Here is a 27,234-nt window from a genome sequence, read left to right as displayed (position 1 = left end):
CAATGCCTCATGCAGCCTGTACAGATGAATACGTACCATCGTCTCTTGTGGCCAGCAATGAGAGAATGACTTTATATCTTTCTAATTGTCTGTGGTATCATGTTCATATATGGTTCATATGCAACTCCATACAGAAATAAATCAGAAAAAGATAGACATGATAATATCCAGTATTAGTTTATGCTTTGAAACAGTTTTCTGTTCAATTAATTAACATTTGAGTCACTCCAGGCCGTATATATATTATTTGATTTTTACCTTAACATGGAAGTTGTTCGTATGACCAGAGTACTAATTGGACTGCTCTGGGCGACAAATACAATGTGTGTGAAGTGTCAAATTCACTCCTTTTAACGAATAGATTGCTGGAAACTATGAAACTTCACATCCTCTAAGTAAATACAATTACTCAAAGCTTGATTGGAATTTGTATTTTGTATTCTTTATATATATATATAAAAATAAAACTTTACACATTTCAGAGGCAAATATTACTTTTTAATCCAATACAGTAATTTGACACAAATAGTACTAGTCGATTAATATTTGCACAATACTAGTTAATATGTCACTTAAGGTTTTACATACAAAACACATCTTTTAAAATATGATGTATTATTATAGAACTAAAGTATATACAGTAGCTAATATTAGCTTCACCTATACAACATCAAGATATTTATAAAACGTTGTATCAGTAACATTAACACAGTAAAACTATATTCTAGAATCTAGATTATGACTTTTAAAGGAGTGATTCTGCATAGAGAGTACTTTTGATTTGTATGTACATTTGACTGGTTGAAGTATTTTATCATAGTGTTATTGCTTGCTTGATGCTGGTAATTGAGCTATGATAGGTTGTTATTTATGGACAAAGACCACTTTTGCTAAACTGAAGGTCTACGACAAGATATTTTAATACAGTTAAGTTACTTGCTGGTGACAGATGTGACTATGGAATACATATTCCTTTATTTAATGGCACTTTGGAACGTCCATCTCAAGAAATGATCATTTGGTTCACTTGCTGATAAAGTTATTCGCTCTCTGTTGGTAGATCACAATGTATTTCTTCCCACAGCGCCCTGGTGGTAAAACATAAGAAAACAACAGCAGATAAAGTCACAAGTCTCTGAGTCACGTATGTGCAATAGAAGTTCAAATATGTACCGTCTCACGCTCTTGGTTGCTTTCTCTCTGTTCAGCACCATGTTTATGTTGTTTTCCAAATCCTTTTAGGGAAAAATAAAAATGATTACACAGCAGGACACGCGTATAAAATCTTTAATACTTGAAGAAAGATTGTTAAAGGTCAAACTTGCCTTGTTGGTGCTCTGCAGACGCCCATTAGAGGCTATCAGTCTTATTATCTCTGACTGGAGGTGAACAGATAAAAAGCAAAATAAAACATGCAGCCAAATGCATTTTTAGCACACACCAATTACTGTACAATTCCTGCTTTAATTCCATTTCTGGAATAGTGCAAAGACAACATATATGCTAAATGACATGCAACAGCCATAAACATGTAAGTAACAGGGCAGAATATATTAATATATTTCAGACAGTTTATCTCCCAGCACCTTTAGGTCTTTGATACATCGTTCAATGGCCCTGGTTGTAACAGAGGACACCAGCTTCTCCTTAAGCTCCTCCTCCAGCCGTTGGTTCTCCCGCCACGTGTTCAGCACCTGAAGCCTTTTGGCTCTGACACTGCTGGTGTGGACGACGGCAGCTCCTCCGTCATGCAGGCCTGACAGAGGTGCATGTGTGCAAGCACAGAAGAGCCTCCTGTGAATGCGCTGTAGGATGTATCTGTACATACATCCCTGCAGGCCTTATGAAGTCACAGCTGACTCACTGCAACTAAAAAAACCTGTCTTTATGCCGGTTGGCATGACACAGTAAGTATTTGTTCAGTCCACTTCAGAGACACAGGACATTCAAAAGTTAGCATGTGCTGTGGCCTGCAGGGTAATATACAGCAAATGCTTAGAAGTGGTGTTTATGAATGATTACCAGGGTAGTCTTGAGACTTACTTGTCATGTCACTGTCCTCTGGGCCTTTGATAGCTGGAACATTCTGTGATTCCTCTCGGACTCTGAGGTTAGAAACAAACCTGCTTAAAATAATGAAACAGTATACTTTTATATTTACTTTGATTTTGGTAGAGTGATCTTTACAGTACCGTTTATTCTCCTCTAGAGATCTCTTGACCTCCTGCTCCAGTCTGAAAATCTCTTCTTCAGCATCCTCCAACTCCATTTGCCTTATTTTGTCATTGCCAAGATCTCTGAGTGAAGTATCCAGCGGCTGTAACAGAACAACAAAAACATATGAACGCCTGTATTCCAAAAAACACAAAAGATGCTTGAGAGAAATTCTTGTGCTGTGGCCTTTGCAAAATTATTTAAGGCTCCAAGACATTGTGAAATCTATCATGGCCCCATAAACATATTATGCTATGTCAAAAAATACATGAGGTTATAGTCTCTCTACTGAAGATATATCACATTGCCAGCAGCCCTATATTACCATGGAAAGGATGACAGGCCCTGTGACCAGATTGAACTTTGACATGAACTGTTGCTAAACTATAGGGGCAGTTTTGTTACAGTGAAAATACTTTGTAAATAACTTTGAACTTATGTTTCCTCTCTTAGAGAACTGCTTTATAATACTGTTGTATAGATAATACTGTAAAAATAGAAACGGGAGTCAATGTTTTTGATAGGAAAGTCAGAAAGTCACATACTTCTCAGGCCTTGTCTAACAAATGTCTAACAGTACGTATTTAAATACATTATGAGGAGTGTGCTTTACCAAGTTGTGTAGTACCAGTAATGATTGGGAAGCCATCAAGTGGTTGACATACAAATCATAATCGGTCTGGAAGAAAAAAAGAAAACATTAGTTTACTCTGTGTATTTACCTTTTTTTCTTTTAATTATGTCTCATGAGAAGGAATCTAACCTTCACTGACATTTTGCAAACAATAATATACTTAAATCTACTGCTCATGGGCTTGTCACAACATGTGCTTCATTGCATTACAGCTATAGTGCAATGCTAAATTAGAAGCATGCAAAGCGGTTCTACCATTGTGTGCAAAAAAAAAAAGAAACTTGCATGACCCCAGAGTTTCTTGTGAATGAGCAGTAATGCAACCGTTGCCCGCTGATGACCTGCTACCAGACGCATCACGACCAGGTTTCAGTTGTTGCTCCACTTCCGCTTGCTACACCAGGGACTTAATCTCTCTTGGCTCTAATAGAACGAGCTGACGGCACATGCTAAAAATGTGCTAGTGGGTACAGAGGAAATGGAAAAACCTTAATTTCCCTCAGGATGCGTCCAAATACTGGCGAGCCTTCACATACATCATCAAAGACGTCAGTGAACACCGCAAGGCGGTCTCTGCTGGGCCAGCTTTGCGCTGACAACCTCCTCAGCTCCTGGGTATATGACAGGAACACACACGAAACGTTACACAAGTTAGGATGCGAGTACACCTTCTGCAAGAGTTTGAGAGGACATCTCAAACTGCCATCTCGTGTAAAATTAGCCAGGAAAATTGCGCAACGGTTCAATTACAAAATAAGTTGCGGGGAAGTAATGGTTTGTGAGACCATTTTCACCTTTTGTAGTTTCCTCTCATGCATCTCAGCAACATTTCTTCCAGCCCAGAGGTCTTGCTTGGCTCTGACTTGCCTGCCAAACCGTTGAATCGTCTTTACCCGGCCTTCATTACTCTGGCCTTTCTGGTCAGAAGGCTGTTTCTCCTCCGGATCCGTCAAAGAGTTTGCCTTTTTCTGGGAGAAGGCTCTTGGCTGGAGCGGCACAGAGTTTAAGGAACAGTCAGCTATCTTAGGTAGACATATATCTTCGCATATATCCTCGGTTTTGTCTGCATGCGATGACCTGTCAGTCGCCTGACCTCGTCGTGACTTTGAGACATTAGACTCTACTGACTCTACTGCGGTGTCAGTGGAGAACTCAAAGGGACACTCTTTCATCTCTTTTTTCTTCACAGAGGTCAGGGCCTTTGTCCGTGTCTGGTTTGGGGTTTCTTCTAAGCCCTGAGACATCCTCCAGAAAGACTGAATTGTCTCCCTGTTAGGCGGACTCTGGTTCAGGCTGCGAGGCCCAAGATGACCTGAGGAGTAGGTCAGGATGTCCACCTTCTGACCAGCTTCAGCAGCCAGCAGCAGTCTGTGGATGTCACTCCTGAAGCAGTCAGGCATTGGCTTGTATCTGCTGGACATGGCTGCGAAAGGACAAAACACAGTATTGTAAAGTTTGGTGAAAGTCACACAAAGTGACAATAAACGTTTCATATTACGGAGCGGAAGTGCGACGTTTCCATTAATTAAATGCAACACATATTGCTCGTTGGCAATTAGGACTGAAGGGCATGACATAACACCGATGAATAACAATTAACTCAGCAATTGTGTGTGTCTAAAAAAATATGTACAGTCCTAAAACTCAAAATCGTGAAAACAAATTGAGGTAAAAAAAATAAATCAATAAACTAACCAGCGCGGATGCGTCTGTAAATGGATCGAATTGGTTTTCCACAATTCCGAGTCACCATCAACAATTAACAGTGTTTAATATATTTGCCTTCACATTACTTTTAAAAGCACGGATACAGAAATCATAAGAAAGGGTCTCGACTCACCTGTAAGCTGATGTTTCGTGCGGAGTCACGACAAAACTAACTTTCTTCCGTCTGTTCTTGGCTCAGTCGCCAAGGAGACGCGTAACGTCTGCGTTGCATTCAATGTCTTGACAACAATCGGACTCATGAACCTTCAAGTGTACTTGGGCACACTGTGAGTGATAGGTGTGTGTGTGTGTGTGTGTGTGTGTGTGTGTGTGTGTGTGTGTGTGTGTGTGTGTGTGTGTGTGTGTGTGTGTGTGTGTGTGTGTGTGTGATCGCGGGCAGTTGACCTCGTGTAAATAATCGTAGCAAAGCAGAGGCGGATTGGAATATTTGCGGGCCAAAACATGACCTGTGGTCTCTTTACAGTGTGAATAACAGAACTGCCCCTACCTTTGAAAACAATGGACTCGAGCACATTCCTCCTATTTTCTTGGTTTTTCTTAATTTGTGACATTTACATGAATCCTGTGGACTGCTACAAAATAGTGCAGACAATAACTCAATTACCAGACAAATGACGTAAATTAGCTTTTTGTGGAAATCCAATAACTACAAAACTCCTGTAATTCAATCACTAAACTATTCTCTACATCTGGTTATTCACAATAATTGGCCTTTTGTGTGCAAGTAAACACACAGTAGTGAGTTCAGACCACAGCAAAAGAGAGGGAGGAATAGAAGGAGACTGAAACTTGGCCTTATGGCTTGAACGGACAGAATAGGTTAAGCACTCAGATGGCAAAGTTGTGTATTAGGGAAGACACAGTGTAACATTAATTTGCATTATTGTGTCTCCATTAACATTTGAGAAAACTATGTTAAATAAAATGCAGAGGATAGAAGTGGCGCCTATAGCTTATTTATCAGTCGTTGATGATTGTGTTTAGGAAATACCAAAGTCCATTTATAAATGTAAGCATTATGTAAAAAACGTAAATAAAGCGCCAGCAACTTCAATTGTAGATTTTGTAGAGTTTGTTTACTTCTATTTGGGAATTTCCTTTATTTAATACCACCATAAAATGACTTGCATAATGGTGATAAAAAAGGGAACACTATTGGGCCTCGAGCAATGAAGAAAAGGAACATGTTGTCACCCGTTTTACTTCTACAGACAAGTTTAGATTTGTAGAAAGCCAAAGGATGCCTTCCAACGTCAGGGCCTGTTTGCAGCTGCTTAACACAGTGGTAGATGGTGGGGAGCCATTGTGTGAAAAGGAAACCTTGATTGATGATATCCTAAAATTCAAAGACAATTATATCCACAACTGCTACACAATTTTTAGGTATATTTCATAATCACACCTTCCATGGTCCCCTCACACAACAGATTGAAGCAGGCCAACAAATAAAGATGTGGAATTCAGACATACTCGGCTACCGTGTGAGGATAAAACAGGTTACTGCATTTCCTACAGTAAGGAATACAAAAATAAACTTGAATTACTGCCTTGCATGCCTCCACCAAAATGTCAGTTTACATCCATGTTTCAAAATGTGGTGGTGCTGATTTTCATCCACTATTCTACATGTACAACGTTCAGCACAGATCCTACTTTGTATCTCAGTTAGGTCAACAAGACATTCAGGGAAGATATTCTCACCTTTGTCAGTTATTTTGAAGATTCACAATTCTTATTCATATTTTAACCTTCACAAAAGTCTACACATATCTTGGACTTATATCTTGGATAATTAAATAAATGGACCTGAATAAGTGCAATAACTTGCGGATCAATCAGGAACCCAACACCTAACGCCATCTCTGCAGCTCCACAATATTCTGCATTAACAGTAAAATAAATGCAAACCAGCAGGTAATTAACAGGAAATAAAGAATGATCTGCAACCAACATGTATTTTCCAGGTATTTAATAAAAGTCATTTGGGCTACTGCTCTTACGTTTACAGTTGAGACATTCCGCAATTATTCTGGGTAACAGTAACATGTCTGGACCGTTTTGTTTATCTTAATGTTTAATTTGTACAAAACAAAAAGGCCAACATTATTTCTCTTTGTATAAAAAATATAAGTTAATTTAAATTGAACTCTAATTAAGAAAATAACAATAGTAATAATAATCATCATCAATAATAATGATAAAGATCATAAGCTAAACATAGTGCAGACAATGAAATATAACTGGTGCGGAAAAGTAGAAGGGACAGTGCAGTGTTATGGACTTATCCATGTTCTCTGGTGGGGTTGAAGTGGGGAAAGAGACAGTCAAAAGCTCTTTCTCTCTCTCTCTCTCCCACACAGACACACACACATACACACACACACACACACACACACACACACACACACACACACACACACACACACACACACACACACACACACACACACACACACACACACACACACATGCAGTCTGAAAGTGCACAACTGCCATTCAGTTTCAGTTCAGCGCCATCAGAGCATACATCTCAGTCTGTACAAACTAATTCCTAGATTGCACACAATATACACCTATTACCATATTCTGCAAAATGATATATCAAGTTCAGTTGAGGTGCATGCTAATTGTTGCTCTTGGTTAAAGCTTACTGGAAGTAATTCTGAAAAGTAAGACAGAGCACATCATGAAAACTGATGGCGCACTGACACACATGCCACCACCGAGGATCTGCGATCAACAAAACATTCATCAAAATGCACATTCACACCATTTGGGAGCCACAGTACCAGTTGAACAACAAATTATTTGAGCAGTAATTTCAGTCATGGAGGGACAATGTCCACTGGAATGACAGTTTCAGACGAAAAAAAAATGTCTTTTGGAAGATCTCGGAAACTCATTTGAAAGAGTCTGAATGCACCCCCTTGCATGGCGTTGGAGAGTGAGTGAGCGTGAAGGAGGAGGATTTATTTCCTTCGACAGGCCATGGAAATGACGGGAACTTCTGTGACACACTTGCAGAACGTCAACCAAACATTTTTGAGTTGCAATCCCAGAGATAGACATCTGATGCACATTTAGCTTAACAGGTTTGACATGATGTGAACATATGCAGTCTCACTGTTGAGACTGGTGAGCTGCTGTGCCCGGCATCATCAGCAAAAAAAGTGTCATAAAGGTTTCACACTACAGCTTTGAACTGGCAACTCACTGCCACTGGATATTGTACGATTTATCCCACCGCTCACCATTTATTTAATTTATACCTCAAGAATTCAAAACACTTTAACCTTGTGTGATGAATCAGGGCGCTGCAGTCGACATGTAAAAAGTTGGTTGTGTTACTGCAAACAAAGAGCTCTTTAGAATCTGCCGGGACTCTTAACCAACTTGTGCAGTATCCTCATTTTACTTGTGTTTTATTCATGGTGGTAGGAATGATTACTGATTAATGAGGCGAAACCAGATTGTTGCGTGAAATAATTAATGATGTGATAGTGGTGTGATAAAATGTTACGACAATGAAAATTCAATATGGCTTACTATACTATAAGCCTGCACACGACTATACTATAACCGATGCTATTCACGCATCTTCTTCTTTACTTCCTGCACGCGATATTTCTGCCGAGCTGGGCTCAGGTTCTGCTCATCAGAAGAAAGTGTATGCACTATGCAGCAGGTTCCTAAATGCCAGGAGGGTCCTGGGGCAGTGCAGTGGGGTCCACTTCAGGGAGAAACATTGTGACTCTCTTGTGACTGTGTTCACAAGCGTCTACATTATCTAATTCCTCTCGCCACAGTTCCTCTAGGTTTTGTGGAACATGCTGTGGGGGATTTCTCCATGTAGAATAGGCTGTATGTTTTTATTCAAGTACTGCAAAGGATTTTTGCTCAAAAAGTAATAAAAAACATTCCGGCATCCACCTTCTCAGTAAGGTGGCATTGAACCATACAATTGCTCTACACATTCCTTCTGTCTCTGGAAATACCTTGGTGAAGTAGTGTGCGTACAATAAATCTACCACAGAAGGCAAACAGTACCATTTAAAAAAAAAAAAAAAAAAGCCTGAACCAACAACAAGATTTCACATATTTCTAGCCTGTGAAAGGTTCAGAGTAAGGCCTCTGCAAATACAAGACCGTAAAAGAATCAGCTCATATAAAAAAGAATCATAACATAACATAAAACTGCCAAAAAATTAAAACAACCAAAACTACACATGTCCATTCGATCAAATGAATTCCCAAGCTGAGTGGATGTAGAGCGATGGGTTGAAGTCCCTCCCCGTCGGCTGTCTGTCAGTCTCTGGGATCGGGGAAACCGTCAGTGTTGACACCTCCGTCACCCAATGAGGTAACTGTGTGTTTTCAAAGTCAAGTCGCCTTTCGCTGATCCGTCTCCTGCTCTCACAGGATGTGGGTTCTTCCCCCCACCTAAGTACCATGTCCCTGGCGGGATTCTAGTTGTATTCTTGCAACCCCTTTGGTAGTCAGTTGTCCACCTTGACAGGGCCTGAATCACATGGCCGGTTGGGCACTACGTCCTGCACCTCTCCCCGCGATATCCTCTCCCATTGGCCCAGATTCTCCCTGTAAACACAAAACTCCTCCATCAGATTCAGACTCGGCATGTCGACAGAAACATTTTATTTATTGCTGCAAAGGCATGGCCTTGTCAGCATCAATCAAAGACATGTAAACGTCATCCATAATAGGACAGAATTATATATGACAGTTATTCCAAACAAAACGCTGTGAATTAAGTGATATGTTGCTTACAAAATTACCTAACAAAGACATTTTGATTTGAAAAAGCCATTTTTTTATTCACAGATGAACTCCTGTAGCTACTGAGGGGGCTCGCTAGAGAGCACACAAAATAATAGCACTTTGCTGCCACAAGGGTGTGCATCTGATGTTAAAATTGGCACAGACAACTGAGCTGAAATGATGCCACTTTAGCAAAGATATTAACACAGAAATATCCAGAATATCCAAATATTCGGAATGTCAAATATGGTCCTAAAAAGATCAACAGGTTGCAACAACAATACAAAACCATTACACGGCATTAAACCACACCAAACTGTTCTAAACAACGACGCGTAATGAACAATGATCAAACGCACGTCAGTGTAATTCACCCGTCACCTGCAGGAGCGGTCCCATCAGACCTCTCCCCTCTGTGCTATAATTAAACCCGCCACACAAGTGCACAAAGTGCTGCCCTTTGCTGAATTCACGTAGCCACACTGATGCAGTTTACACTTCTGTGGCAGATCCCACAACAAGCAGCCGGGCTCCACGGGGTCTAGGCTCGCTGCCCACCCAAGGCCCGCTGCTGACGTACAACCGGGGCTTAAATATTACACTGCTCACTTTGTTTGCATTCCCCGCGGATCAAGGTCACAACGTTGTAAAGACCAGCGGGTTGCCTCAGGAGGACAAGCATATGTGCCATATTATGCGGTACAGTACAACAAGCTGGAATGACACATATAAATACAATTCACACACTCTTATTGATTGTGAAAGCCGACACATACACATGCACACTGTTTCCTGTGAGTACACTGCCTTCTATATTGAGATGTATTCATCTGAATATGTTTTTCAGAAAGCTTGAGTACAGGTTTGTTTAATCCAATATCAGTACAGTAACGTGTGTTTTGTTTGTATTTTCAGTGGAACTCTGGGAATGTGCGCCTATACACACACTTGTTATCGCCTCTGTTTGTCTGGCCAACTGCTGCTGGCCAGACGAGGTCAGCACGCACGTCACTTTTGTGCTCTTTAAGCTGTTGTCAGCACCCTTTTTTTTTCGGTAATATTAATCAGCGGGACAATATTGTTTGAAGTAACATTGTGATCGTCTTTTTGTCTTTGACCTATTTCACAAAAAGATAGAAATGAACACTCCGACAATTAGATTGTTACATAATCTTTTACTGCTTAACACACACACTAGATACACTCTCTGTTGCCTCACAATCTTTCAAAGCTTTGTGTCAAAGCACACGCCGAAGAACGAGCCTTTCCCTCACACTTTGAAACCGTACTTTGAATACTTACTTGCAGGCATTTAAAAGAGGACTGGATGGAGGGAAAAGCTTTGCTAGTGTCGTGTAACATGGAACTGCAACAGCATTGTAGAATCCCACCTGAAGAAAAGAACAAAAAATACAAAAATAATGTTGCCGAATGAATGATGAGGCGATACAGAGAAGTTTGAACGGAGTTTGTATTAAACATTTTCAAAAACACGATAATAAGTGAATGCCATATATCAGAAATGCAACACACTTCTTCTTATTTTCTCTGTTGTCTGTTAAATTTTAATAATAGCTATAGTCATGTAGGGTGTTTTGGTGGCAAATTCTTGCTGAAGAATTTTGTTTTAATGGATGCACATCAATCGTCATAATTCATGCAAGTGAAATATCAGTTTAATATGGAGTAGGTAGTATTGTTAAGGCCAGTATATGTAGTTTAGCAAGTTTTTTGCTGTCTTATCTTTATTACCTTTAAAAAATAATTGAAGGTCATTACGCTTAATGCAAAAAAAATATTATGATGTTGTTATACTCTTATGCGTTTTCTATATTATCAGGCTATTGTTTAATATAATTGTAATTACTAAGTAGCAAATTTATCTGATTTCCTGGCACAGGAACAGTATTTGGTACGTTATATCTGGTGCCAAAAATAGTTCTGGAGAATAGTTTCACCCTTATCATTTATCAATATACAAAGTTTATTAAACTACATATACTCATGGCATTCTGTAGGGGCTTCTCACACTACATCCTGTTTTGGGAAGAATGGTAATATATATATATATATATATATATATATATATATATATATATATATATATATATATATATATATAGTGTGACGATACGGGTTATTGTACAATTTATTTTATTTGAATGAATGATTTCCACTCTAAGTGTGAGTGTGAGCCCCATTAGAGACACATGAGTAACAGTGCTGGTCTTACTTGGCCTTGGGGAACCTCGTCCTTCTTATCTCGGTCCATCATCGGGATCGGCTGCAGCCCAATCTTCTTCATCTCGTCTCCCTGTGAGGGAACAACAGAAAAGAAAAGGAATTGCCTTATAGGTTTGCACGCCGTGGCAAATGTTCTGACCACGAGACAGCACTATGTTGCACTTTACAAACTGTAGGACTGCTTGAACTCCAGCAGCATCCCACCATACCTCAGACCAGAACTCAGCATAGATGTCATTGGCTGTGAGTCGTGTGATTGGCCATTGCTTGGTAACAGAGCACAGGTCACATGCTGTCATCATCAGACCAATCACACGGTCCCTGCAGGGAAGCACAGCCTCGTTATAGCCATAAGGAGAAACTCAATGTGTTGTTTATGTGCACCAGGTCTGCGTTTGAAGCTATGCAACCCGGTGCGACCTTGACTTGACCTGTGCACCGGTGCGAGTCGTGAGCTCACCTGTGTGTGTGGTTGCTTAAGTCCAGCGAACTCAAGGTCAGCAGCTCTGACAGCTGCTGGTGGTTGTTGAAGTACAGGCCGAGGTCCGTGGCGATGATGGCCTTCCGGATGATCTCCAGCACCTGCTCGTACTCGCTGGAATTCAGGTTGGAGAAAATATTGTGCCCTTCCAGCTATGAGAAACAAAGAGATCAATAAAAAAGCAAAAGCTCCACTTATGAGGCGTTCAGCTCAGCTAGACCACAACAGGTTGTAATCTCACGTCCATCTCGGGCCATCTTGGGTTAATCCAGATCCTGGACGTCAAGAGGGACAAATATATAAATATGATCCTTTCTTTATATCTGTACACAATGTGTGTGTGCAAGCATACATTTTCGAGAAACTATTTGTTCATTTAAATGCAGCAAGAATGTAAAAATGTTCTGTCTGATCTATTTCTCTCGCACAAATTGCAATTTAATGAATTAAATAAAAACAATTTATCATGTGGTTTTAGTTTCAAAAGTCAGCTCTATGGTAAATATGTTTAAAAAAATGTGTTGTATGTTAAAAGTGGCCATCTGTCTTTATTAATGGGATTGAAATGATGACCTGCTTTGCTCATAACATTTGTCCACATATGACATCACTTTTGACACCCTCCCATTGCTACTGTTTTATTTTGTTTTATTATATCTGCAAATATTTTGCATGTTATATTCCCAAGTCTTTCCCCACCATCTGCAAGTCTTTAGAGATGCAATTATGCTTTAGATGAAAAAGTCAAAACACTTTATGCAAAACACATCATTTGTTATTAACATCAGAATTTAATAGAGGATGAATCAATGAAAAAAAGACTGATCAGTTACCTGTAGGATGGAGACGGTCTGAGAGAAGTGGTGTTGCTCCATGGTGGAGCTGGAGTACAGAGCAGCCAAAGGATGGTCAAACTTCTGCAGGTATGAGTTGCTGTACCCCCGATGGTCCAGATCATGGCACAAGCAGGCGATCAACAGACCTTTCTTCTGTAGACCAGAGAGGAAAGACAAGAAATACAAACTGATCTTGCTTCTCTGTCATTTTATCTTGGAGCTGTAAAACCCAGACCCAATGTGAAGCAAACCTCCAGCTCCGTGAACATCCCAGAGGTTTTCTGCAGGATGGCGAACATACAGTGTGCCACTGTCACGGCGTGCTTCCAGTTGTGGTAGGGAACACGCCGGTAGTTCTTCCGTACTGACATGGTGAACCGACACAGCTTCTCCAGCTCAAAGCTTTCACATGGAAGGAACAGATTGTTAACAACTGATCAACCAGAACTTTAGCTGACACTGAAACGATCACGGCCCAGTGAAACCTTACCTGGTCTTTCCACAGGAGTTATGAACCATGTAGATAAACACAGCAGGCCAGATCTCCTCAAAGGGACTAATGTCAAAGTGGAACCTGGAGGAGGGACGACGGGGGGAGAGGAGAGACTTGAATTAGCATGTACAGCACACAGTGGGACATATAAGGGGACTTCAGAGAGGTGTTAAACTGTCAAGTTGTCCTCCAGAGGACCTTCACCTTCCTGACTTAGGTCTCAGCAGGATTTGGAAAAACTTGGCCACACAGCGTTCAGTTTTTATGCACCATGAAGCTGGAACAAACTCCCAGAAAACTCTCACTCAGACTTTTGTCTTTAGCTATGGAAGCCCATTTTAGAAGTAAAATAAAACAATAAGGAGATAGAAAGTCTAAATTAGGAGATAGAAAATCTAATATGGAGATAGTAAGTGTGCACGCGCTTCAGTGGTGCCAAACACCAAAAAAAAGCCAGACTATATCGCATATCATTTTTTTGTTTTACCGGTGGAAATGGGCTTCCATAGTTTGCTGCTGCATTTTATAAAAAAATATTTCTTTGACTGAACTGTAATTTTGTATCTTGTGTCTGACTCTATTTAAGCTTGTTTTTTTTTTTATTTCTAATCTCTTGGCTCTTACATGACTGTTAATTAAATGTCTATAATGTGTTTATTTGGCACTTTGTCTTTTTAAGTTTTATGCTAAGCCCTTTGAATTGCCTTGCTGTTGACATGTGCTGTATAAATAAACCTGCCGTGCCTTCCTGAAATGTTTATGCAGAGCTTCTGGACTGTGTCATCGTCACTATACAGACACGTGGCTCCACCACACTCAGGGACACGGCAGAGATAATGACCAAAACTTCACCGCGAAAGGGCACTCACATTTCAATCTCTTTATAAATGGGTGTCGGGAGGTTGAGCTGGGTAAGGGTCTTCCATTCTTCCGATGTGCAAATGCTGTGATAAGACAGCTTTTCCATCGTCACTCTGTAAATGCATTCAGAGTGCCGGATCCTGTGGTACATCTGCAGAGACACACGGAGCAGGAGTAAGTCTGTAAAATGTTGAGACAGAATACCCGGAGAAGATATCTCATATCTTTATGGAATTCTTTAAGTATCCCTTTTGGAATTTCCAAAAGGGTCGAACTAAGTTAAGTTATTTGCAACAGTCCTGTATCATATTTTATCTGTCTCAAAAAGAGTCTCCACATCTGGTTTGTATCCCTGTCCCCTATCCAGACAGACAGGAATAAGACAGGTACAGGCGCCAAGCCTCGCACCTTCCACCATAAATCAGCATAGATCAGGAGCCAGCCCGAGCAAGTTTCCTGGAGACGTGGGGCATAAATTACACCAAAGCATAAATCCTGTCAGAGGACAGATGCAGACTGCTTGTCTTAAAATATTAACACGCCTCATCAATTTTAAAACCAACTTTGTGACGCGGCTCCTGCGTAAGTTTGTCGCACGAGATGGTGATCCAGGCCCCACCGAGAGGAGGAGGCCCCGACGGACAGACCACACAACGCAGTCTTTGAGGGCTAAACTGTGCAACGTCTGTGTGTTCCTTGTACGGAATAATAAAAATACGCTTGAATTTGTATTCTGGGGGCAATGTACACTTTAAATAGAAGCTTTTGGCACTATCTTTATCAACCTTTTAAAATGAATAATATGTCTTCTTTGACGAATAGGGAAACCCACAGCCGAGTAACAGCTGAAACAAGCCTTCCGGCTACCGAATGAATTTAGGGCAGTGATGAGGCCGCTACGTCAAAGGTGCAGTTTTCTGTAAATCACAATCAAGTATTCATGTTGAAGGAGTATTACTCGATTTTGTTTTTGCTGTTGGAGAAAGTCAGCTGGTTTTCTTTGTATTTAAAGACTTCTTCCCTTTACTCACATTTGCACAGTGTAAGGCCAGAGCACAAAAGACAGCAAACATCTTAAAGTTGTTCTCGTCTGTTTTAGTGAAGGCACTTCCGCTTAGCTTGTTCACCATCTGCACCACACCTATAACAGTCCCCCTGCTCACGATGGGCATGCACAGGATGTTCCGCGTGGTGTAGCCGGTTTTGAGGTCCACCTCTCTGTTAAGGAAGACGGACAGAAATATGTTAATGTTACTTCATCTTAGATTTTCTTTCAGTGAGTTCATACTGTGAAATATAAAGTAGAGGTGCAGCATGTTCATGCCTCTGTAATAAGTAGAAATATGACTGCAGTGTTTTAGCCTAAATAGGCAGAATATGCAAAGTCAACTGAAGAAGAATTGTCCGAGACAAGTCACAACCCAACTTCAACTTCAGTTAATTACAGAGACACCTCATCATAGTTCGTGGAAGAGATTAGTAAAAACGGCTTTTACCTGTTGAACCGGGGGTCTGCATAGGCATCTGGGATATTAAGGACTTCCCCTGTCTGAGCCACTTGGCCGGCTATTCCCTTGTCAATAGAAAACCTGCAGGGAAAGAGCAGAGCAGAGGACAAGCATTGGCTTTGTAGACGCTTCGCAGTCTGTCGGTTCTGAGTGCATGGCTGAAAATCAATGGTAATCCATGAAAACAGGATTGTAAAATGCAATTTAGAGCACAGATAGTGTGTAGATTAACTATTTTTTAGGCGGGTACAATTGATAAAATATCTAGTTAAAGATGTTCCTCCAGCTTTTCCATTGACTCTCTATTGGTGAAATCATTCTGTCTGAGCTTTCTTTGTCACATAAGACTTTGGTTACTGTATACGATAGGGAGTAATATCTTCTAGAGGCAGGAAACACATTTGTGAATGTGTTGAGACAAAACATTATTTTATTATTTAAATGCGTTTAAACTTGTCTACTCATTCAAAATAAACTTGATGGAAATCTGTATAAAAACAAATATATGAGAATGTATAAATGTAGATACAAATAGAGCATAGGCTGAAAGAGAAAAGGGTAAATCTTACACACCTAATTTCTTTGGTTTTCCTAAAGACAGGTTTGCCTTCTTTCTCTTCCCCAATATCGAACAGGTCAGAGTACAGTTCTTTGTTGTTGTGATCTACCTGGAAGAGAGCGCACCTGTCCGCATTCACCAGGTTTTTTGCATATATCTGCAGAAACAACACCAGGGACAAAACATTATTAGAATTATAAGAACTGAAAAAAACATCAAAGATTACATCTAGTACATTTAACTTAAATCCTCATAAATCAGGTCACATCACTGCAGTTACATTTTTTCCTTTTGGATGTAAAATGTAGAGACACTGAGTATAACTAACAGGTCATTCCAATTCATATCAGCGTTTGAAACTGATGACTTGAATGACCTTAAAACACAACAGTCACAAGGTAACAAATACATACAAACATAGAGGTTTATTGAAAAACATGTTCGACACTTAACCAGGGCAAAACTTGTCTAAACATGTATATAGTATGTCTATAAATATATTACAATGATAACAAATAAGAATCACAAAGAATTATTATTAATTTATTGCCAACATTAGGAAATAATAGCAGTGCTCCTTAGGTATTACAACAGCCTGAGTGTATCTGTATAACAGCAGCATTACTACTCTTATTAACACACATAAACTGACACACACTCCCAGGATGTGTTGCCTTGAAGACAATGTGAATGAACACATACTTGCAGAAATCACACTCACCATAATATGTTCAAGTAGAGAATCTATTGCCACAATGTTATCAAAGTATGTTCTGTGCGAAAAGAAGAAATGGCGCATTGAGATGTTGACAAATGGGAAGCTCTGATGACGTTCACATTCAAGACATGAAAGCTAAGTTGCCTAAAATGCAGTAAATTCTTTCTATTGGATGAGCATGTAATTAATATTTGACCTGATTCTAATTTACTGTAGAGCCCATATTATTTTTTGTCAAAATTAGACTAAAATAAGAACATTGTGTAAATACACCTTTGATATGTTTTCATCTCTATTAATTTGGTGAAAGGTAAGCCGTCCCAACAGCAGCTCTTACTTTGACACATCTAGGAGGAAGTCGTTGAGCTCAGTCTGTTTGGCGAGGCCTCGGCACACCTAGAACCAAAAGAAAAATAGGTCGTGACCCCGGCACCCAGACGTGTCACACCTTTCACACAGAGCAGAAACAGCATCCTGCGTGTACTGTCAACAAAACTTGATGTCTACACACTTGGCTGTTGGCCTTCGTCAAGAGTTGCAGTAAAAACAAAGCGTGTTTTGCAGCGATCAGCTAAGCCAGAAGTGCAGTGTGTGCTGCAGCGCCGCTCCGCTCACTGAGGCTCAGAGGTCCATTGTGGCCACAGTGGGACGCTGCTTATCGGAGGTGTGATGCTATATGTTTGTATAAAAACAGCACTTGTGCGTAATGACGTCCTCGGGGAGCTGTTTGTTGAATCTATGGCTTGATTGGACTGGGCTCAGCGACAACCCAGTTCTCGTACACAGTGGATTTCCCCATTAAAAACATCAGTGCAGAACCAGAACAAACAAAGTCATTCAAGTTCATACTGAAAGGAATAGGTAGGTTTCTTCTCGTTCTCAGACAAGTCTTTCATGAAATATTACGGTAAACTTTGCTCACCTGAACTTGATGAATGGCAACTGATGCCCACGCTAAATTAGCTGTTGCAACCTGGAAAAGAAAGTCAAGATTAGCTCCGAAGAAATGCAGATTTCTTTTCCTTTTTTTTTAAACACAATTAAAATCAACATAATTATCTGTTCCGCACATCAGGAAGTCTCATACTCATAGAAGAGCCAGTTAGTCTAATCATAGATATTTCTATATGAAAAAGGGGTCAAATGATTATGTGCTGCACAGCAGATTATGGCGTGACTGCAGTTCCCCTCAACTTTAAACGTTTAAACGTCTTTCAGCTCATTGTTTTGTTCTTAAGGCCTTTTTGCTTGTATCAACCTCTTTTCCAGCAGCTGTTTAAACAGCACTAAACACAATGGACACTGGAAGTTAAACTAGCTGGTGAACACAGTATAACATGTATCATCTAAAGAGACAGATATTCCCCTCAGGAGTTAGTGGAGACTAAATCCAAGCTAAAGCTAGCAGTGAATATTGGATTATTGGGCATGAGTATTACTGGACACTAACTGTTTGCTATCATATAAATGTCAGTGATGTGCTTATTATGCCAAAATAAATCTACCGATGCAGGTTTGAATAAAATATAATAAAATGTCACAAATAATCCTCACGTCAGGTATAAGGAATGTATTTCGCTCCCTCGTTTACAAAACAGCTGGAAGATGTTTGTGTATTCACTGTGACTATACTTCTTGCTTGAGCAACGTGTATTTGTAGTTATTTTCTTGCTCACTGCATGTGTTTCATGAGCAACTAATAAAAAGTGCTTAGAGACAACAATACATAATTATTCAGTATTTTACACAATCAACTGAACCCCATGAATCTAATAGAGCTCTTGAACAGATCCAGATTAAGTTGAATACCAGGCTAACTGCTCCAGCCTCCCACTCTTGGTGTGTTTTGTCTGGGTCAGACTGACCTCCTGGTGGCTGAGGTTGAAGGGCTCCTTGCCCCACTGCCGATGCAGCTCCAGGATGGCAATGAGGTCCCCGATGGCAGTGATGATGGGGAGGCACAGGACAGAGTGAACATGGATCCCTGAGTCCTGCCCTGTGCCGTCGGGGAAGCGCTCGTCCTGCAACACACAGACCAGTGAAGGTCATTATCACCTGAAGCGCAAAGATGTTTAGCAAAGGAGGTCAGTGTAGCTCACATCAGCTGATGCAGTTGAAGATTGAAAGTACATTGAAATAGTTTTTAGCTTGAAGATGCTGAGTGCATCTCAAACCATGAGAAAGGAACGTTAAACAGAACATAACATCAAAGCTAGGAAATGTTAGATTCCTATGATAAGTACATCTGTGGTGGTTGCAGGAAAACAGCCTCACCCCCATGATGTCCTCTACGAGCAGTGTTTTGTGAGTCTTGGCAACATGAGCGGCAACGGTTGTCCCAAATGCAATGGGGCCAGAGGGGATGAGGCTTGGAGGGCCATCCTTGGCCCCCGTTGGATTGAACAAACATAAACTCTAATGAGAAGCATAGACGGGAACAGAGAGGGAAGCAGAAATGATGAAAAGAAAATGTAAATTACAGATCCACAACCGCATGACTGTATAAAATGTATTTACCAAAATGTCCTCTGCACTTACATTGTTGCATTCTCCCAAGAAGTAAAGTGCAAATCCATCAGCTTTTGTTGCTGTAGCAATAAGAGACATACAGGTCAGGTTAGACAGTCCATTAATAACTGACATTAGCTGTTAGTGTGTTAAGTTGTGTAATAAAGATGTGTCCAACAATAAATGGCAGGTATAACTGAGAGTAAAAGCGTAAAAGGGCCATAACAGCCCAGGCACAATCTAATAACAATCTATTAGCAATGTCCCACATAACGACAAGGGCACTCTGACCGAGAGCTCCGACTGCCATCCAGTTCATCTCGTTCCCAGTCCTCCTTTCTAGTCCCATTTCACACTGATATATAGGTCATATTATCAAACAATGTGACAACAGGGAGAATGGAGGTGAACACGGCGATGATCATGAACCTAATGAGTCGGTGGTTTGGGGGAGATTTATCCTTTTACACGCTAATGTATTTAGAAGATGCAACACATTAGATTGTGTGATTTTGAACTAAAATGTTAAGAAACTGTCAAATAATCTAATGATCATGTATAAAGACTTGCACATTTCCCTATTTTGATTTAGTTTGCCAAGCTGAATGGGAGGATAAACTGCGACTATTCATTTATAAATCCTTTATTACACTTATTTTATACACATTTTATTTTTATTGGAGCAGAATAGGGGTGAGGTTCACCACAGCGGGGTATTCAGTTGGTGTCTTTCAATGTCAGAAAAGTGAACAAAACTCACTTTGAGTGTCACCTATAGTGTCAGATATTCTATTGTAAATGTAATGTTTCTATTGCATTGCGTTGATTGATGTTGTTTATCTAATGTATGCACCACCCACCATGACAAATTCCTCATAGGTGTAACATACCTGGCAAATAAATGGTTCTGATTTTGATTCAGACATTGAGTGATCGAACCCCGTCTCATAGGGAGGTGCTTGACGTCCCCATTGTGTCTGGATCGTGTCTACCTCTACCTGTTTTGATGATGCTGCACAACTCATAGAGCAGGAGTTTGTTGTCTCCTCCAGTTTCCAGGCGCTGCTCCATGTAGCTGTGGAGTTCATACACCACACCCTGCACATTTGTGTCCTGGTACTGCTGGACACAAGGCACACAGAAATTGCAACTCCACAGCATTGCATAAACACTGAGATTGAATTTCAAAATTCAGCAAGACGTACGACACAGAAACTCGTGACCACAGCCTGCAATCTGTACTGCACCCCGTCTAATGTTACTGAAGCAGCTAGCCACCAACTCCAAAGGGAGGATTTTTTTTTTAATGAAAGAGGATTATCTTCTTGCCATTCACAAAGACAGAGCCATTCATCCCAACATTACCGAGCACCCCACCCTTACACTTCCCTTTACTGCTGCATGCGAGCCCAGGGATCCCCCCGCAGTCCCGAGAGGAGCCCACCGGTGCCCCACAGCTCTGATTAAAGCCCTGGCAAGCTCTGCTGCTCAGCCTCTGCTTAAAAGTATGGTTACGTAAGAGGCAGACCTCCTGGCTTGTACGGGGCCAGAGAGCCATCTATTTCTGCGCCTGCAGAGAGGGTGAGGGCACGACGGCGGGAAGTGTGGCGCACTAGAAAGCCTCCCCCACGGGACGCTTTCTATCCTCCCACATCCTGTTTGCACAGACGTATATATGGATGACGCAGTGAGGGGTCGAGTGCCCCTCGTTTTTTCCCACCCCAGTGTGCAAAGTTGCTCCTATCCTGCTCCAGGGCCCTGCTGTGGGCACTGACACTAGGCCTCCGAGGGGCATGATGGTGTCAAGCTGACATAGGTGTGAACACACACTTCCTGCCACTGTCTCACAGATGACGCGTGTACAATGCAGCGAAGATTCATGTTGTTTCTATTATTTTTGTGAATCGTCTGTTTGATGCTCACCTGAAAGCTCACAGAGCCTGGCCTTTAACTCGAATGTTAATACCGCAAGCATCACTACTATTACCATCTTTCTGCACTAATATTCAAAATTCATTGTTAATATATATATATATATATATATATATATATATATATATATATATATATATATATATATATATATATTATCTGTATGTTTTATAATAATATATACATATATTATGTATATACTATATTATATACATATATATATATATATATATATATATATATATATATACATATATATATATATATATATATATATATATATATAAATAATGCATATATATATAATATATATATGTACAACGAGATTCTGATCACTATTGTGCTGCATCCTACCGAATAATTCTCCGGTATGAATTTGTAAACTATGCCATTATTCCTAATAAGATACAACCTTAATGTTCTATAAAACTAAAGCACATGGACTAACTGAACTATTGTCAAAGAGCTTCGCAGCATTTGCATCTTAAATCATTACACCAGGATATTTTCAGTGAGAGTGAATGACATCAGTCTGTTAGCCATAGTTTCTATTCTTGAATACAAACTCAATAATTTACATTGGTTAGCTTTAGGAATGCGTGAGCACATGAAGTGATATAATATCTGAGTGTTTGAAGCTATGAAGAGGAGCTTCAAGTGCACTTAGAATGAAACTAAAACCTACCCTGCTGACTTCTTTAGTTGATGTGTCATCTGTAAAGAGAAAAATCACAATGTTAAAATACAGCTTGAAACAACATCAAAACAATAATTAAAAATCAATAAAATTGCATTCTTGCAGTTTTTTAATATACTCAGGAATTTGGCCACTGCACTTGGTCTTGAATGATCAGTAGCTTATGTTGGCCGATGTGAGCAAACTTTCAATTGTACTATAACTGAGTGTGTGTAGACCTTAGGACTCTTCTTCCTGTTGTTACACTATGTTTGTTTACGATGAATCATCACTTGTGGCCACAGTAGCTGTTTGACAAACAACATGATGTTATGCTTAAACTAATGTTGGTTAGTGAAAAAGATTTGATTCAAGTGTTGTTTGTGTTAATAAATTGGTGGAAAAATTAGAAGAGGAAGAGAGATGCAGCAGTCTATGAAAACTCTCTTCCTTCTCACAGCTCATGCCTATGTGCCTTTAAATCTGTGCTATGTGAATGTTAAGGCAGTCATTGCTGAAAAAGGGCACGCAAGCACAACAAGCAACATTGTCTGTATTAAAAAGCTGAAAAGCAACACAGAAATCTGCCACGGCTGTTATAAAGTTGACACAGCAACAAAGGAAACAAAATAAGCCGAACCATCGGTTGTATTTACAACGGTAGTCATTCAGGTGAATGGCAAGGAACCAAATGCTTCAAAGAAAATAGCGGTAGAAAAAGCATTAATATTATGCACTATTACACTAAGTTTAAATCATAGATGAATAGTTTATCTGTCTTTGATGCAGGGATATGTTTGCTTAAAATATGTTCCTTTTAAAACAGAATTAAGAGAGTTATTAATCTAACTTGACAAGTGTAACATTTTGTGGCCTCGAGTGCAAATTCCTGCTGTGATTTCAGGCTGTTGGAGAGACAGTAGACATATGACTATTGTCTTTGGACACTAAAGTATGTGATAATAATGAAAGCCTCAGCCAGTCCCAACAGTTTCTGGATTTATAGTCTGGGAGTGCTACTTGGGATGAAAATAAAACCATTCACACAGCTACAAGCGGTTCTTCATTACACACGGGGTCAACAGCACACGAGAACAGTAACCGCTCTGATCTCTCTGGTAACGCTCCATGTGATCAAACCATGCAAAAAGCTGAGTAATCTTTTAGAAACATCTACTGAAGTGCTGACTTGAGCTGGCCCTCTGTTGAAACAAACCAACATAGATGTGAAGGAAGAAATTACAGCCAGCTACATTGTTTGTTGTTTTAAACATTCCTCCGCTATGCTATGAGTTCCCTAACTTAGCCATGAGAGCTATTTTAGAGTGAACCCCCGGCCGGCCGTGACGTCAATCAGAGGACAGAGCGCTACACTTGAAAAGACTTCAAACCCCTTTGAAAAGAGGAGAAGAACAGACAGAACCTTTCTTTTTTTAATGACTTGATGAAGCCAAGAATATGAACGCCTTTGAAGGACACACTTTACACAGTAGTGTTAGAAACCTGGTAGAAGTCTATGTGTTCTATACACCAGAGAGCAGAGGTCATTGACTGAGAACGTTGTTAAAAAATGACAAAAAACAACCGAATCATCCTCCACCCTCAATTCAATACATGAACGGACTGTAACAGGAGACATGTACAGTAAATATGAAAAACTGACAACTACAGTTGCCACATCTTTCTCTCTTTCATTGCTTACCTCTAATGTAGAAATGTGATGATGTCTTGTGGTATTTGATGTGTGCATGGCACGGTAAAGATGTATGACGTTTATATGTGTATACCTAATGTTGATACTAATTTGGATGTAAAGAAGAAAACACGTTCCAGGAAATGTACTTCTTACGTCTTTTACCAGATTCTGTATGTACAGCCTCTTTGTGTCCACGGTGTGTTTGATAGTAACACGTACAGATGCCTCAGTAACTAAAAGCTATGAGTGCATTAAACCATTTTTCCCACTTTGTGACCCAAACTCTCAACTATCAGACTCCAAAACCAAATGCAAGCAAGCTTGAACAGAAACACCCAGGTTGTTTGGAGATGTACCTTCAGATATGGCAAATATATATCATGCTGCTACGCTAACAGAGTTCTGTCCTTGTATGTTGTAAAGCCTGTTGACGAAGGCTGCCATATTGGGACTGTTGCTTCTCCTCACCAACACATTACCGCCACTTAACATTGCTGTGAGGTGTTGCAGTGTCAATGACTTCAGCAACACTGATACTGTACATCTTATCAGTCAATTAAAATGAGTGTGGCGAGGATGTCATCAGATCGTGACATCTTAAAAATATAATTCAGTTGTGCAAATTTATAAATTCCAAAATCAAAATGATGTAATGCATGAGAGTGGAACATAATTCATTGCACTGATCATTGTGTAATAAGTGATTTTGCAATAATTTCCCAAAATAATATATTAGACATATAGTTTTAGCAATATTTCAGTCACATCAGCCAGTCTTACATAAAAGCCTTCTCATTCCCAGGTATTTTCAGGTTGCCCCCATATTTTAAGGACCCTCCTTGAGGACTGATTTGTGGTGTTGCCGGTACAATTACAGTCTGGAAAACTACCTCTGAAGACATCTCATGTGTAGCGGGCCTAGTGGAACCACAGGGTGAGCACTGAGCACTGTGTACACACATTCAAAAGGTTTAAGCAGCCAAAAGGTAACAGGAATCGTTTGCACTGGGAAACGTTTGCACTAGTCGGCCTGTCCTACTAGTGCAACCGTTTCCTCTCAGCAAAGTTGCATAATCTTGCCTGGAAATTCCTGAGAATCACAGACATGGGAATCACAGACATACAAAAGTAAATGCACTTCAAAACTGTTGAACTGCTTGCTTGGTTGGACCGATTCCAGCAGTTTCTTCAAAGTGAGCATGCAGGGCCGTACACACATTCAGCAGGTGCAGGTCCAGCATGGCTCACCTGGTTTTCCTAGAAACCAGAAAATATCTAGAATGCACTGCATTGTATGTTTGAATATACTCTTGTTTCTTGCTGAAGACAAGTGGTTGACAAAATGTGTGTGGACTGTACTGTTTTGAATGGCCAGCACAAACAACATAAAATAAACTTAAAATACATGAAACGGACTATTTGTCTGTCCAGTTTTGCAACAATAACATCTCGGTTTCAACGGGTGTATGCCGGGAGATTTAACCCCATGATACAGCTTCCCCTGGGCCGAGAAGCAACGTATCTGCACAGGTGTGTGTGTGCATGTCTGTGTGTTTTATCGCCATACAATATGGTCAGCCCTCAGCACAGGGACACAGACCAGCAGCCTCTTCTAATGCCATCCCATATTTTCAAGAACCTACTGTTGCTTTTAGTAAACACAGAAGGACAGGGGCCGTCATGTTCCTAGAAAATATACTGCCAGCTCAGTTAGCAGTGAACACTAAACACGACTGTCCTGAAAGCAGCAAAGGCTGAATATACGACTTTTTGTGACTTTATCACTCCATTGAAACAGTTCCTGAACCAGAAATGTCTAAATTAGTGCCACACTGGGATATACAGCTTTAGGTTGACAATGTATCAGTTGTAAATATGAAGATATACATAAATACTGAAATAGGGACAATTAATGGAAGAAAAAAAAAATGTCTTTCTGAGGATTTTTGGAAATCACAGTGAAAGAAGAGAGACGTCTGACTTAAAGAAGCTAAATACGAGAATGGGAGCATTTATTTTGACCCCTAACAGCAAAACAGCGGCCATGACCCAGCCAACGGGGCAAACTCACGTGCACTAACATGCATTAATAGCACACAGGGCCGGCCCGCTGTGTTAACAAAGCACACATAATCTACATACAGGTACATGTGTACAAACAGGTGGATGTGTAAAGCCCTCCATTTTATCTGTGTACAGCAAAGTCTTGCTTTGCTGCTATAGTAATGCTCTGAATAGAATAATACATTTAGCACCTTTAAAAAATAAAAATAAAGTTTGTCCCTCAGTTCACATAAGTACAAACAGAGATCTCAATGAGACTTTAGAACACAAGTATTAAAGTAGTAGAATGATCAACAATCATCAACAACTTTGAGGAAGATATCTTTGGCGAAACATTTTGGAAAATGTATTTAAAACAGCTTCCACTGAGTGCTGTGCAGAAGGCCCCTTCCTCCCTCCTGATGTAAAGCCCTGCGGGTGAGACGGCTCTTATCACAGCGGCGGGGTGCGAGGTTCTGCTACACAAGCACATCTTTGTCGGCATGCGACTGTCGACTGAACACATCTGAGAAACAGCATCAGCTGCTGAACAGCTCGGCGTAGCTCTTGCCCTCGGGAGCCCGGGCCTGAAAGGCCGGCGACTCACACACACTTCTTCCAACAACGTTCTCCATTAGCCATTAAACCGTCTGTCATGTCACGAATGTTCAGCTTTATAATGATTTTTGAGTTTGTTCAGATTGATGCTGAACTGAAACGTTTGATAGCTGATGAATCACTTACGGCATGTATCAACCAAACATGCCAGATTTAGTTTGTTTGGAGCCTTTCAAATGTGAATGTTCTTCTTTCCCCGTTTCATCCGTCCATCCATCCATTCACTATCCGAACCGCTTATCCTCTTTCGGGTCGCGGGGAGCTGGAGTCGATCCCAGCAGTCAAGGGGCGAAGGCAGGGTTCACCCTGGACAAGTCACCAGTTCATCGCAGGGCAGCCATAGAGACAGACAACCATTCACATTTACACCTACGGCCAATTTAGAGTCCAATTGACCTAAGCTGCGTGTCTTTGGACTGTGGGAGGAAATTGGAGGGAACCCACGCTGCCACGAGGAGAACATGCCAACTCCACACAGACGGACCTGCCAGACCAGAAGCCGAACCACAGAGCCTCTTGCTGTGAGGCGTCAGTGCGAGCTACTACACCACCGTGCAGCCCATTCCCTGTTTCATATTATTTATTGTTTTACATCCTAATTAAACATTTGGGCTGTTTAGACTTAACTAGTCATGCTGAACTCTGTAAACATGAAATGTTTCCTTTTCACTATTTTCTGACATTTTAAATAATATCAAATGATGCACCA

General features: G+C 40.5%; 2 protein-coding genes across 8 annotated transcripts in view; both read right to left on the bottom strand.

The window, feature by feature from the left end:
• Window positions 1-896: 896 nt before the first annotated feature.
• On the bottom strand, window positions 897-4,762 carry LOC137780064 (uncharacterized protein C6orf118-like). Its single transcript, XM_068568395.1, has 10 exons — window positions 4,689-4,762; window positions 3,643-4,271; window positions 3,337-3,459; window positions 2,828-2,893; window positions 2,193-2,317; window positions 2,044-2,105; window positions 1,587-1,756; window positions 1,326-1,379; window positions 1,174-1,235; window positions 897-1,088 (listed from the first exon to the last, which is right to left on the bottom strand). The coding sequence occupies exons 2-10, from the start codon at window positions 4,267-4,269 to the stop codon at window positions 1,040-1,042; spliced, it is 1,338 nt and encodes a 445-aa protein (XP_068424496.1). The 5' UTR covers window positions 4,270-4,271; window positions 4,689-4,762; the 3' UTR covers window positions 897-1,039.
• Window positions 4,763-6,452: 1,690 nt separating this feature from the next.
• pde10a (phosphodiesterase 10A) overlaps window positions 6,453-27,234 on the bottom strand; it is a 49,916-nt gene continuing 29,134 nt past the window's right edge. For 4 of the 7 annotated variants that reach the window (XM_068567726.1, XM_068567729.1, XM_068567730.1 and 1 more), the window contains 20 exons: window positions 22,178-22,206; window positions 20,559-20,682; window positions 19,591-19,640; window positions 19,327-19,467; window positions 18,918-19,073; window positions 17,975-18,025; window positions 17,390-17,448; window positions 17,056-17,107; window positions 16,349-16,491; window positions 15,764-15,856; window positions 15,299-15,485; window positions 14,276-14,418; window positions 13,404-13,487; window positions 13,165-13,315; window positions 12,911-13,066; window positions 12,057-12,229; window positions 11,806-11,917; window positions 11,586-11,666; window positions 10,655-10,743; window positions 6,453-9,172 (listed from right to left, as the gene is read on the bottom strand). In XM_068567726.1, coding sequence (XP_068423827.1) covers window positions 9,073-9,172; window positions 10,655-10,743; window positions 11,586-11,666; window positions 11,806-11,917; window positions 12,057-12,229; window positions 12,911-13,066; window positions 13,165-13,315; window positions 13,404-13,487; window positions 14,276-14,418; window positions 15,299-15,485; window positions 15,764-15,856; window positions 16,349-16,491; window positions 17,056-17,107; window positions 17,390-17,448; window positions 17,975-18,025; window positions 18,918-19,073; window positions 19,327-19,467; window positions 19,591-19,640; window positions 20,559-20,682; window positions 22,178-22,206 — 2,174 coding nt within the window. In that variant the 3' untranslated portion in view covers window positions 6,453-9,072. The remainder of the gene's footprint in view (window positions 9,173-10,654; window positions 10,744-11,585; window positions 11,667-11,805; window positions 11,918-12,056; window positions 12,230-12,910; window positions 13,067-13,164; window positions 13,316-13,403; window positions 13,488-14,275; window positions 14,419-15,298; window positions 15,486-15,763; window positions 15,857-16,348; window positions 16,492-17,055; window positions 17,108-17,389; window positions 17,449-17,974; window positions 18,026-18,917; window positions 19,074-19,326; window positions 19,468-19,590; window positions 19,641-20,558; window positions 20,683-22,177; window positions 22,207-27,234) is intronic. The other 3 variants (XM_068567731.1, XM_068567732.1, XM_068567733.1) reach the window with 2 other exon arrangements.

The sequence above is a fragment of the Clinocottus analis genome, unplaced genomic scaffold (assembly GCF_023055335.1).
Source record: "Clinocottus analis isolate CAN_PGR_092001 unplaced genomic scaffold, fCliAna1.0.p SCAF_8, whole genome shotgun sequence".
Lineage (NCBI taxonomy): Eukaryota > Metazoa > Chordata > Actinopteri > Perciformes > Cottidae > Clinocottus > Clinocottus analis.
Note: the sequence above shows the minus strand (reverse complement) of the source record. Positions and strands in the feature narration are given on the sequence as shown.